Here is a 13,933-nt window from a genome sequence, read left to right on the forward strand (position 1 = left end):
ATGAGCCCTTGCACGGAGAAAGGCACCTTGTTTGAATGCAGTCTGTCCGTCGACGTAGCGGCGGCTGCAACGCAAAGGGGCCTATCACAGAATCTTTCACAAAAACAGGAATAAATTATCTGGCAAACAGTCAAAACCAGGCTCAGCTTCTGCTCGACCGTGAACATCCTCTTGTTGGATGCTGAGGCTTGAGCACAACGTCTGTGGCCTTAAAATGGAAATCGAAGCACGTGGCCACAAAGATACTGTAGATTACATTTTATTGTCATGCAACTTTGCATTACAGTCGCATCATTTTTCGACAAATCGCGTCTGAAGGCACCATTTACTCTTAGAGCCAGTTTTACAAAACAATGCCATCTGAGTGATGGCGGCGATTTTATGCCAGAGTGGTAAGAAAATGATTATTTTTCAAATCTTAATAGGGCCTGGACAGGAGTCGCTCACAGATGGAATGGTGTATGCACCATACCACATGACGTTCAGTAGACTTTTTATATTCCTTTGAAGAACACAGCCGTGAATGGATTTGATGGTACAATTTTACATTAAAAAAAAAAAATGATGCGCCTTGCTGAAAGAAAGACAAGAGCTGGATGATATCCGGTGAAGACAAAGAGACAGTTGAACTCAAGAAGCTCCGGTGCTGTTTCATTGTCATCAGCATGCTGCTGATTTGAATGAATGTGGTATTATTTATGAGATATACAAAGATTTAGAGCGGTGCAGTGGTTTAAGCGTCACGGGTTAAGTCCAGATCTGGCTTTTCTACGTTTGACTTTTCCCACAAAACTTGGATGTGAGTGTGTGTTCCTGCCCGTCTCTGTGTCTGGGTTTGCCCTGGGATGGACTATTGACCAGTCCAGGGTGTGTCCAGCCGTCACCCCGTCGTTAGCTGGGATGGGCTCCAACACCCTGTGGTATAAGAAGATGGATGGATGGACAAGGAATTAGAGGCAGTTTATTCCAAGAAACTCAGCACGCGACGACTCCGGGCTGCACATTTCTACCTCCGAGATGAGACGAAAACCTGCCTGAACAGAGATCCAACTCATTTTTAGATTTTATGTGGTCACACAGTGACAGCTGGCATGCAGCATGAGCAACTCTCTTCCTGCCGGCATACCTGCGCTCACTACTGCAAAAGCATCGTGTTTGGCTCGCCTTCTTTTTTCTCAACAAAAACAAACCAGTGTTTATTTCCCCAGGACGTATACCACCATCTTTAGCCTTGGCAGTGGCAGTGTCAAACTTGACACATTCAGCCACATAGCGCCATATGTCTCATTTACTTGTGCTGCCCAGATTTTAGCAGGTAGGATCCAACCTGGCAACCCTATTTTACCCTCCACCACAGCATTTACTGTTTGTACCTTTGGTGTAAATATTGGCCTATAACGAGATTTCATGTGCTGCTTTTCAGCGCTTCAGCAGGAAGTTTTTTTTTTTAAATGTATCCGATTTCAGATTTTGCCTCCCAGTAGCCTTCTTTACAGCGAGCCGCATATTTAATACAAGCTATACAGAGCCGCAGAGAATGCTCTCATGATCATATGAACACTGAAATGCCCATAATACTAAGGTACCGGGCACTGAAACCAGAATCCCACTAATGTCACACACAACCTATTATCATGATGAAAGGTCAGCGTGGCATTGGAAAGACAGACAGCAAAAAGTCATGGCACAGGGCAGGTCTTTCCTCATCCTGTCTCCCTCCTGCTCTGACTCAGAGGGCGGAGAAGGCGAGCGGCTCCCTCCATCATTCACTGGAAAACTGGATTAGGATGAATATTGCTCCCAGGAACTGCAGGGCAAACCAGATTTCTGGCGCTCAACACAAAAACACACGGTTGTAGCTTCAGAAAAAAAACAACACACCTTTACCGAGGCTCTGACGGAGACACGAAAACAGGTCTGGAGAGCGAGTGCAGCCCTTTTTTTTTATGGCTGCAATTTTATGACTGTGTGTGAACTTTGTGGTTTGAAAAGCCAGCCCGAGAACAGCATGTGCCTTTGAAATCGCTCATGCCGGATGATGGTGACGAAAAAACGTACTTAAAATTGTGATCCCTTCCCCTTGCCATCGTTTTATGTCTTGTCGGGGATCTGTGCGTATAGATGTGTGTCTTGTAAAAACCAAAAGAGCGTGAACACACGCGCGCGCGTGTGCGCGCATGCGGATGCATCCTGGTGTGTAAAGTGCCGCGCTCTGGGAGGTCACAGTGATCCAGCCATCTGCTGTTGCAATCAGAGGCTGGAGCAGCGGCCTGCCTGGCAAACACACACACACACACACACACACACACACACACACACACACACACACACACACACACACACACACACACACACACACACACACACACACACACATTTGCAAGTTCACGTGTGCGCATACACGAGCAGACGCACCTTTGCGCACACGCGCCTTCGGAGACGCACGCAGCTGAAAGCGGACACGCTAGCGGCGCTCGGTGCCGACACACATTGTTGGATAGGGGCTGTTGGCAGACACACACACACACACACACACACACACACACACACACACACACACACGCACACACACACACACACACACACACACACACACACACACACACACACACACACACACACACAGTCAGTCGGCAGGCTCAGATTGCAGGAAGCTCTTTGCACGCAGCTCAGTCTACAGCAGCCGGTACTAATCAGCACAATCCACCTGCAGATCGTTATGGATCGCTTACTGCAACTCACACACACAAACTTGCCTGAACACTCACTACAGCACGCACAAGCTCGGGCATGTGCGCGTACAATCAATAGATCTAAGTTTGCAACACGGGCTTATAAAAACTTAACAGAGAGCGCATGTTCACTGTCAATGCGTAGAAGTCACCTTACATATAGCATCTTATTAACAAAGATATAAGGGTTATTGGGCATTTATTATGGTCAACAGTCATGTTTTATTGATTTAAGTATCACATTTTGATCAGTTGTCTGATAGTGTTTCTTTCCTTTTTTTATCCCAAAAGACGTGTGGTTCATGTAAGGACTTGAAATTGCCTTGATATACGCTCCTGAAATATCAACACAGCATCACTATCTCCCCCTGTGTGACACAAACGCGAAATCACACACGCGCGCTGGCACGCCCCCCCCCCCCTTCCACCCTCCCTCCACCCGGTGTTGTAGGGCTAACCGGTTCCCCACAGGCGCGCCACGCTGCGTTAGCGCGGCCTCACCGGGGATAATTACAGCCTGGCGCGGCAGGGCGAGCGTGGCTCCGAGCCAAACACTGCTGCCGCTGCTGCTGAGGGAAGGAGGGGGGAGGGGGGGGGGGGGGGGGGGGGGGGGGTGGGAGAGAGAGAGGCTCCGATAATTGGAGCTCCGGGAGACACGAACCTATAGATTACGCTGTAATCAATAGGTGGCTAAATTCATCGATGCGATCAATCAGTGGGCTCGTGACGACGCGATCAGTCACACGTGTCGAATTCCGACCTTGGGATCATTAAAAAAAACACCCCCCCCCCCCCTCCTCCTCTTTTTCTAAGACGCGCAGAAACGCCAAACAGTCGCGTCATTTTCATTTTATTTTATTTTTTATTTTTTTTATAGAATAAAGATGAAAACCTTCAAACGAACCTTATCTGAGAGGAAGGAGAAGCGGTGGCGGCTCTCAGCGCAGCACAAGAAAGATTTCCTCCCTCCCTCCCTCACCCCCCCTCACCCCCCCCTCCCCCCCCCCCCTCCTCCCCCTCCTTCTCTCGTCTGTCGGCCTCTGTCGAGTTCCGCTCATAACCTCGCCACCCACCCTCCCAGTTCCCCGCCTCTCCCTGCTTTCCGCTGCTGGCGGGGAGCGCACACACCGAGCACACACAGAGGCAGGGAAGCGCACACACACAGACACGCGCGCGTCCATGCACACATACACTCAACTGACACACACACACACACACACACACGCACACACTCTCCCTTTATTGCGCTCTCGCTCTGACACGCAACCACAAGCTCCGCGCGCGCGCGCGCACACACACACACACACACACACATACACACACACACACACACACACACACACACACACACACACACACACACACACACATGGGCAGGCAGGCAGCGTCAATAAAAAGCCCGGCGCTGTGAGAGGCCGCCGGCACTCCACTCCCCCCTCCTGCCACTGCGATTAGCGGAGGCTGGCTGGCTGGGGAGAGGCGCCCCTCTGTTATCTGGGGCGGTGGCAGGCTGTGTGTGTGTGTTGAGAGAGGGAGAGAGAGAGAGAGAGAGAGAGAGAGGGAGAGAGAGGGTAGAGAAAGAGATTAGTTTAACTCTTTCGGAGCCGACTCGCAGCGCTTGAAGCTGCGCTCGCCTCTGCGCTCCGCTCCGCTCCGCTCCGGCAGCAGCCAGCCGGGAAGCAGTCACATTAAAACGCACCAGTTTCAAGTAAAGGCTATAAATACAGGCAAGGTCGCGTCCTTGGTCATGTTTCTCGAAATCTGGAGATTAATTCACGGTTTGTTTTTATAGCTGATCCTTGATATATTCCGTGCTACATATTTCAAAACACGACTCATTATATAGGCGACAGGAGAAAAAAAAAAAAAGATAATGCAGCCTATCCACCGACATGCCTTTTAAGATTTAAGACGACTTATTGGAAATATACCTTTTAATTATACACTTACGTTATTTTATTTCACTTCGCTTTTGCATATATCTTCTTCATTTCCCACTGCTATTAGGTTGGTTATGTCCCCTTAGTTGGATTGTTCACTTCAACATCTGGTCCCTCAGTAGAGTGAAAAAGCATTTGCAGCTTCAGTGGTGCAACAAAAACAAACCTACTCCAGCATTGTTGGTTATTGTCAGTGTTTTTTATTCAGTTAAACAAATCTGAAATATCCACAAAACTGCCTTCAATGTTTTGGTTCTATACGTCGTGTAGAGCTTCATTTCCTCTTAAAAACAAAGTCCTGGGTGGTAAGCTTATATGACAATTGACTTAAAGGAGACATATCATGCTTTTAAATCCTTCCTTTTTACATATAAATCATACAGTTGTGGTCTATACAACGCGAAACTGCAATGCTTGGGTCTGAATTCCTCATTATTATAGCTCCACAGGCCCCTTTTCAACCCCTTTTCTGATGCGCTTCTGAGAGCAACTCGTTTTGGGGCGGTCTCTTCAAATGCAAATGAGACACTTCATACCCCGCCTCTTCTCCAGGTTGCAGAGGTCACACTCGGTTCAACGTCACCCTGTTCGGCCATCTTTGTAGTTTGATAGAACAGATACAATTATCTAGCGGCGCAGAAACTTTATATTCACACATTATTTACAAAATGTCAACAACGGAAGATTTGTCCATCCAGCCATACATGTTGGAGCCAGAGTCGGACCCGGCGGAGCGAGATGAAAATGACGATGATGCACCTACAGAACAACGTCTTCATATGGATGTAACGCAATGGTGTGTTACTATATTTACACTAACTTCTCCATCCATGCCCACTACTACAATACTGCCTGTATTACAACGACTATTTAACACAGAAGTTACATTATAATCTAAAACGAGCACACAGCGCTAACATATGAAGACGGTGCAACTGCTAATGCTAACAAAACAATGACAGGGACGTCTTATCATCACACTTTATAGCGTTATATACAGCTTACCGAAGTGCTCTGTTCGTCGTCTCCATAGATAGAAGGAACTGACCGCTCAATCAGACGAAGTCTTTCGGCAAATCCTTCTTTATACTGGCGGAGGTTGCTGAAGCAGTCGTCCTTAAAGTGATTCGCGCACACAAAAATGACCTTACCCACAGATGTGGGTACATTTCTGTGAAAAATAAAACTCAACCAGGCACTTCGAAAAGGTTCTGATGCTGGGAGACGGTGTAACGAAGCTTGTGGGTTACTACATCCAACAACCGAACATTTCGACTTATCCTCTCGTAACTTTGGTTGGACTACAAAATCGCAGCGAGAAACAAAAATGGCGGATTGCTCGAAACGTCGATGTCCTAATTTGGCAGTTCCGCTGAGAATACTGTGACGTCATTGTTCAAAAAACGTAATAGAGAATAGAAAAATCGAAACCGATCGCAAAATATGACCAAAACAGAATATAAAGATATCAACGGAGCACCTGAAGAGACTACTTTGAACTTTTCTGTACTTCTAAACACTCTAAATATACACCAAAATGCATTTAAGGGCTAAAAAAGTGGATTTAGCATGATATGTCCCCTTTAAAACCAGGGGACATGGGATGGCCAATCAAATTAGGTGCTGTGCCATGATGGGGGCTCCGCCAGATGAAACAACATCCCATTGCACTTTTTAATTCTTAGTTCACATCTTATCCATCGAAGCAGATCACAGTTAACTGAGGATGATCAATTAACCTCATATGCAAATTGTTGGGTTGATGACTGAGCCCCCCCCCCCCCCCCCCCCCCAACACACACACACAGGGAGAACATGCAAACTCCAGTCCTCCAGAATGCAAACTCCATACCCATACCTTCTTGCTATGAAGTAACAACACTCACTGGAGGAGCTGTGGTTTTTCTAGTTTTTAAAAGAATGTGATTAATTTGGCTGCCCCCCCTTTCAAAACACCACAGCAAGCCATAGCAGCTCGTACCTCAGACCTGGCCACCGTTCATACAACAAGCACCTCTCACTAAATGCTTAAATCTGCTTAAATCTGCTTGGCAGCTATTTTCTTTTCAGGTATACTTCAGGGAGATATATATATATATATATATATATATATAGGTCTGTGGCAAGAAAATTATCGTTTCAATATTTCTGAGATACTCCAAATGTGTTTGCAATGCAAATGATGAAAACTGGTCTCACTTGAAACAGGTGGCGCATGAATTATTGCACAGTGCCGCACGTTTTTAACCCTAAAGTTAAGTAGCATCTTGGCCTCCGACACCTTAAAACCAATTACACCACTTAACCTTAAAACCGTAAGTAGCTATTACCCTGTGTGTATTATATTACAGCACGCCGAGCATTGAAGTCATGAATATTGGTTTGATATTTGTGTTGGTGTTTAGAGTTGCTTAAAGTGCTGCTCCTGCACCGCGGGAAGGCTTTGCACAGCTCTGCTCTGAGCAAAGGATCACAGACTCAAGGACAGTGTTGAAGAAAAGGGTGAGGGTTTGGTACCGTCTGCTTTTTCTTATTGAGCCAGTATTTGGTTGAAAATTGGTGACAGGCTTGAAATCTTTTACTTGTGACACTACTTTGAAAGTGAGAGCAAGCTGATGAATTCATCTGGTTGATAGTTTTACTTGGGAGCTTTTGTGCTTTCAAATGACTTAAAACGTCCAAAATCTTCATTTGACTCACAATTTGACCAAAAATGTGAAGAATTGTGGTTGAATGTCAACATTTTTTAAATTTTTTTTGTTGTCAAATACCATACATGACAGCTCTGGATTTGAGAAGTAATAAGAACTTAACATTTCTGTGAACGTTTATGGCATTTTTGGGGGGCGTTGTTTCACCAGGACTCTAAAAGTCCAGGCAAACCCGTTTTTCCGGGCGACAAAGAAAAACGTTTGTTTTTTCGCAGCTGTTGGTGTTCAAACTTCACGACACAGAACTGCACTGTAATCCAAAATACCCCAAAAGTCTGCAGGAAGTAAACCAGGAAAGTTAAACCAGCGAAACGTGTGTCAGTTTCAAAGCTTTTAGAACAGTTTGGAAGTGATCCGTTCTGTCCCTGGGGCCTCGCGAATGTTGAGAATTTGCATGTTTTTTACGTGATTCGATTTACTCAGGTTTTTAAAACTCTGGACTGTTGTTGCCTATTCTCTTTAGTTGTTCTCCTAATCCTGATCACGATTCAGTGCTATTCTTCAAATTAGCAAGCTTAAATAGAAACCCTAAAAAGAGGGTCGAAATGCATTTGTGAAAACATCTAAATGTCCACAGGTGTGGATTGAGGAGAAACAGTGACGTAGTGGTTGTTTCAAGTTTGAACCTGAACCTGCAGTTTGAAGTTTGCACATTCTCCCTGCCCCTTGGTGTTCTAGCAATCCAGCTTTCTGCCACAATTCATAGATATGGTAGCTGGTAGCTGGCTAGATTCTCTTGTATGTATGATCTTTGCAAAGGACAGTTTTATGTAAGGGCAGTTCTACTGGATGACAGTATATTGTAGTGTACCTTATAAAATGACTGGTGAGTGTATAAACAAACTAGAATTTTTCAGATTTAATTTTGTGTGTGGCTGCTGCTCGCTGCCGGCGGGTATCTCCTCCATTTTGTGTTTTTCACCAAGGTCTCATCCGCTCTGACGGGCAAATGTTTAGCAGTTTTTGTGTGATTCCTGTTGAAGCAGCTTGCCGAATTGTTACCTAAGGTCAAAGCGCACCATTCCCAGAATGTTCTGCACGTTTTGATGTACAATTTTTTTGTACGTGCTTAAATTTTCACCAAAATCACTTCTGCTCTGACTGGCCAAATTTGTGGAGCAAACGGTTTGCCCAATTGTTTATCAAAGTCACAGCACAGTGTCCAAGTATTTTAACTTGAATTCTTCCATGTAGTCTGCCAGTTTGGCCCCACTGTTATAGTGACAATGGGTTTGCATTCTACCATGAGTTTCCCTCCATTTTCCACCATGTGGTCTCACCATTACAGAGATGTGCCGAATTGTCCCTCCTATCTCCTTATCTATCGATTTTTCCTTAAACCTGGAAGTGTTTCGTGTGGCGGCCACGATAAGGACTGTCCGAATTCTCAATAAGCAAAGGAAAGGAGGCTCGTTGCTTCCTTTAGAGCCTCCTTTAGCTTAAGAACCACTGGTGCCTCTTTCAGCAAAGGAGGCGAGCTCATGCTGGCCCACAATGCCTTGCAACGACAACATTTAAAGGGACCCGCTCATCGGAGTGTTGAGGGAAACTCACGATGACTCAAAGCAGATCATGTAAGTTACCAAAGCAATAATCTGCCTTGAACAACTTTAAATCATCTAAAACCCAGATCCCAAATATGAATGTTATGGATGCAGTAAAACCAACACAGTAAAGTAACTTTTTGTGCGGCTTATTCTCCGTTTGATTGGTTCTTTATTCACCTGGCAGCCGTTTCACTTTAGTTCCTCGTCGCCTGGCAGCCTCTTTTCCTTTGAGTTCCATTCAAACCTTGAGATATTTGAGTTTATATCAGCGGTTAGAGGCACAGGGGAAAGTGGTAGAAATGCGCTTTTTGTAGTCCATTTTTGGAAACTTGTAGTTCTTTCCATAGATGGTTCTTTCCCCCACCACGGCAGACGTCACGAACTTGCGCCGTCGTTGGATTATTATGACGTCACTAAGTGAAAGTTCGGTTGACTGCCACACCAACGTGATCGCCTTTCACTAACTCCTTTAGGAAGCCGACTAACACCTTTCTTTAACCCCGTGATGTCATCCAGGGGGTTACGGTAAAGTCCATAGATAAGGAGATAGGAGGGACAATGCAGACATGCCCAATAACCTGTTGATATGTAAACAAGTGACTAGAGCCTGGGAAACTGTCGCCCGCCTCAGAGGACAGGAGTCCACTGTGATTGGGCTGGAGAGGACAGGAAGGGACCAAACGGTCACTGGAGGCAGTTCACAAGACTGACGGGGGACAGAGTCTATAAATTTGGTTGTTTGTGTTGATTCTTTCTCCTACCGTAAGTTGGAGGAGAGCACGGCCGTCCTGTGCAAGCTTATTTGGGAATAGAGATAAAATAATCACTATTCCCAAATGTCTTTTTTTAAATTTTTAAATTTAAGTTTTGATGTGATTTTTGTGCACGCGTCGAAAATCCGGTGAAAGAAAAAGACTATTAAAAAAATAATCTTAATCTTCATTATCTTTGCGTCTCCTAAAGAGGCAGACACACAGAGAAAGTATAGAGTTCCCGCGTCCAATTACAAAAATGCGTCTTTCTGATGAAGTAGATTATTGTAGTTTGTTGAGTGAAATCCCTTAAAGTGAACCAACTGTGTTAAAGCCAGAGCTGAAAATAATCAATTCTGTAAAAAAAACAAAAAACCTTACAGATCACACTTGTTTATGTAATATTCATCAAAAACTGCAATAACCAGCAACTTTCTTATGCTGTTCAATACCATCAGCCTCGAGCGAAACTAGTTAATTAAAACATTTAAGGGCCACACCGCAACGTCCTTTCATCATTTATACTTTTAAGGCGGCAGTCATGCAGGCCGTAATCTCCCCATTAACCTTCTCCAGCCTTTTTTCCACTGTAAGCCGTGGGTGAGTGAGGTTTAGGAGGGTTACACCCTCCCCCACCACCCGGCCTGTAAATACTGCCGGGGATCTAATAAATAGCAGACGGGGGCTCCCGGTGGAAGCAGCGCCGAGGAGCCGCAGACACCCATCAGGCCCTGCTGCCTTTCGCTCGGAGGTGACGGAGCTCCAGCTTGTTTTTCAGCGTCTGGGCCGCCGCTGCTCTGTCGCCTCTCCCTCTCTCCACTTCTCCTCTCGCTGTTTCTGTGCGTCACAGCTAGATCATGGCCGGACTCCAACAATGGCTCCGGTTTCTTGAGCCACACGCACACACACACGCACCCCCCACACACACACACACACACACACACACACACAGGCACCGGGAGCACACAAACACAGATCTGACAAATGATAGGGTGGCGAAGCGAGGCGAGCTAATAGTAGGCAGTGCGCCTGCCGACATGCCCGTGGGCCGCGGGTGTTAAATTGTATCCAATTACGGCGCATGCGACGATATGAGGGGGGAATAATAATTCTTCTAGCGTGACAGGGAGATTCGCTTATTTCCCGGGATCTTTATATGAAGGGGGGGGGGGGGGGGGGGGGGCAGGGCTTGAAAACGTCCAAGGGTCTGTGGAAACGCTGTGTGTACGCAGGAGGAGGAAAACATCAGATTTTTCTCCTGGAGGACATGGTGCAAATATTCCATTAATCAAAATCCAGTTAACCATGTTTGGAGACACAAAAGGGCCGGCAGGGTCCAACCAATAATTAATAACCATTATTTAAGCAGCCCAGGTCTAAGAGATGCTTTAACACACGTTCACATGCACGCACATACATGCACAACAAACACTTTGCACGCTTCGGCGAAAGGGAATGAGGGATGGCATCAACGTGAAAATGAAATAAACACGCCCAGTCTCAGCTTTGTTATGAAATGTCTCTGCTGCTCATTTATTTGATGGAGTGCACAGTCAAGTAAAACCAGCAACAGTGCTACAAGAGATGTCGACACTCAGTGTAATTGTGTGTGTGTGTGTGTGTGTGTGTGTGTGTGTGTGTGTGTGTGTAATACAGTGGTGGGACGCTGTGAACTGCAAGCTAAAGTTGCACTTTGGTGTCACTGACGCCCAACAGAAAAGTTCAAAACCCCAAGAGTAAAAAAAAAAAAGGGGGTCAAGTGTCGGTTCATTAGTTCAGCTTGTCAGAGAGGCTGCTGACAGCCGGCAGAGCACGCCGTCGACGAAACCACCTGGATATTGGAAAACCAAACAGGCTGTGGTTGAATATAAAGTGGCTCCATTATCCTGCCAATCACACCTCAGCTGTCCCCTCAGCGCGACTGACAAAGGCCATGAGATGATGAACCATCAAAGGCTGTTCCTACGCTGTGGGTGCCGCTGTGTGTGTGTGTGTGTGTGTGTGTGTGTGTGTGTGTGTGTGTGTGTGTGTGTGTGTGTGTGTGTGTGTGTGTGTGTGTGTGTGTGTGTGTGTGTGTATGCGCGTGTCATATTTTCCAACCTGTTTTGACAAGCACCTCAGAAACACGCTTGTGTGTGTGTGGGGGGGTATTTGTTTGACTAATAGCTGCATTTTTTATTTATTTTTTTCTTCATTTGTTCGTAAGGCTACGTGTTCTGAATCAAGCTGCGTCTCCACTGTCACATGAGAGAGCAGCAGGTTTGGCTGGAGAAATAGTTCCTTTAAATTCCAGTCCAAGGCACGTACAAAAATAGAGCGTAGACTTAAATATATACAGTAAATTGATCTGTTATAAATATAGCAAACAAGTGTAATACTTCATAAAAAATACAAAACAACTTTTCAAGAAAATACTTGTGTGGAAGATTCTGGCGACGGTAACGTCATATGTAAAGAGACAGGGTCATCACACTGTCCGAGGAGGGAGAACTTGTATGTTTGGACATATTTGACTTATTTTGATTTCCCTTTCACCTTTAATCTATTTCGACATTACGCCCACCTTCTGACCAACTGGCAGCCACATTGTTCAGAATCAGAATCGGTCTCAGGGTAGATCTACAGGCTTTCATATCTGACGCACATGGAGCTTTTTATAAAGGCCCATTTTTCAACTCATCTCCTGTGGAGAAGTGAAAAGGTAATTGCTGCGCATGCTAAAGAAACACCTTGTTATGATTGCCTTTTAGCCGCCCTTTATGTTGTTTTTTTTTAAAAATTTATTTATATGTCCTGGCGTGCTCTAATGCTGCAGTACGCAGGAGTCAAGCAAAATTGTGCGGGGAGGAAAATGGTTTCAAGACCTTTAGGGATGCAGCAGACGACTTTAACATTAGAGGGATCTTTAGAGCCTCTCTCTGAGGGTGGCAATGCAGGGAGCTGGAGCTCTGCTCAGTATGTGTGCTGTGTGTGTCTTTAGGATATTAAATAGTAAAGGATGGGGATTAATAATGGAACCTGACAGCTCATCTCCGGCTCCTATCTGCCTGACTGTCCCCCCAATCTTCCCTTCCATTCCCTCCCTACCTCTTTTTCCTCCCTCTCAGTTTCTAATCCGCGGCGTTTCTCTCTGGCTGTGACCCTCCGTCGTGCTCTTTCCTCCACGTCCTTTGTCTCGCTCCCCTGCTCTCTCTCAGGGCCCTCGGTCTTTAAGGGTCATGTCAGGAGAGTAGAAGAGCACGTTGGCGTCGTCGTCGTCGTCATCGCCGAGGTCTGCCAGGTCAGCCTGTGTGTAGCGCACCGCCCCGGGGTAGTACTCGCCGATTCGAGTTCTGTCGCACAGCCGCGACTGCAGAGCCAGCTGGAAGGGAGACACACGCGTTGAATTAGTGCACACCATATTTTTCCACGCGGAAAGAATGTTCACACTGAAATATCGGAAACCCGGCTATTCTTCTAAAGCGTTGTCATCCGTGTGCACGCAACACGCAGGACACCTGTTAAACTGCATGTTGTGGTGACTTTTCCTCACACAAATCAGCCACATTGCTAAATTTAACACATGGTCAATTCTCTTTGGCTTAAGGATATGGGGCATCACGGGGAGTGAATGTGTGTGTGTGTGTGTGTGTGTGTGTGTGTGGGGGGGGGGTATGGTTAGCACTGCCACTTTGCAGAAAGAGTCGACATGTTCTTCCTATGGCTGCAAGGTGTTTTTTTTTCTTTTTCCAGATATTTCAGTTTTCTTCCCAAATCCAAGGACAGAGTTGTGAGTTGAATTGGTAACTGTAAATTGCTTGTTGGTGTGAATGTGTGAAAACTCTTAAGACCTATCCAGGGGCTTACACATCCTCTTGCCCTGTTTTAGCAGGGATTGTGTCCAGCCCGTTACATTAGTCTTTATACAACAGGTAGGAAAGAGAAATGGATGTAGATCTGGTAAATATGGCATGATGACGTTCAAAGTGTGTATCACAGCAGGGAGGAAAGGTAATTGCTTTATCGCAGCACAGTGGAATAGTCGTCATTACTGTCAACTCACAGCAAGAAGACTTGGATTTGCCAGTCGGAATAGATCATAATCAGTAGTGTTTGCATGTTCTCTCTGAGGTGCCCTGGTGCTTTCCTTTTCTCCCACGACACAAAGACGAGCTTGTTGAGTATATTAGTATTTGTTTGTCTCCCTGCATTGGCTGTGTGATGGACTGGCAACCTCTTCGAAGTGTGACCAAGTTGCCCCTTTGCACAATG

The 13,933-nt window shown here is 45.9% G+C and overlaps 1 protein-coding gene across 1 annotated transcript in view; it reads right to left on the reverse strand.

The window, feature by feature from the left end:
• Window positions 1-11,193: 11,193 nt before the first annotated feature.
• Window positions 11,194-13,933, reverse strand: part of LOC308119156 (cyclic AMP receptor-like protein A) — a 69,466-nt gene continuing 66,726 nt past the window's right edge. Inside the window, exon 13 of the mRNA XM_080479003.1 lies at window positions 11,194-13,043. Within this exon, the coding sequence (XP_080335129.1) occupies window positions 12,876-13,043 (168 nt within the window). The 3' untranslated portion in view covers window positions 11,194-12,875. The remainder of the gene's footprint in view (window positions 13,044-13,933) is intronic.

The sequence above is a fragment of the Lipophrys pholis genome (genome assembly GCF_963383615.2).
Source record: "Lipophrys pholis genome assembly, chromosome: 13".
NCBI lineage: Eukaryota > Metazoa > Chordata > Actinopteri > Blenniiformes > Blenniidae > Lipophrys > Lipophrys pholis.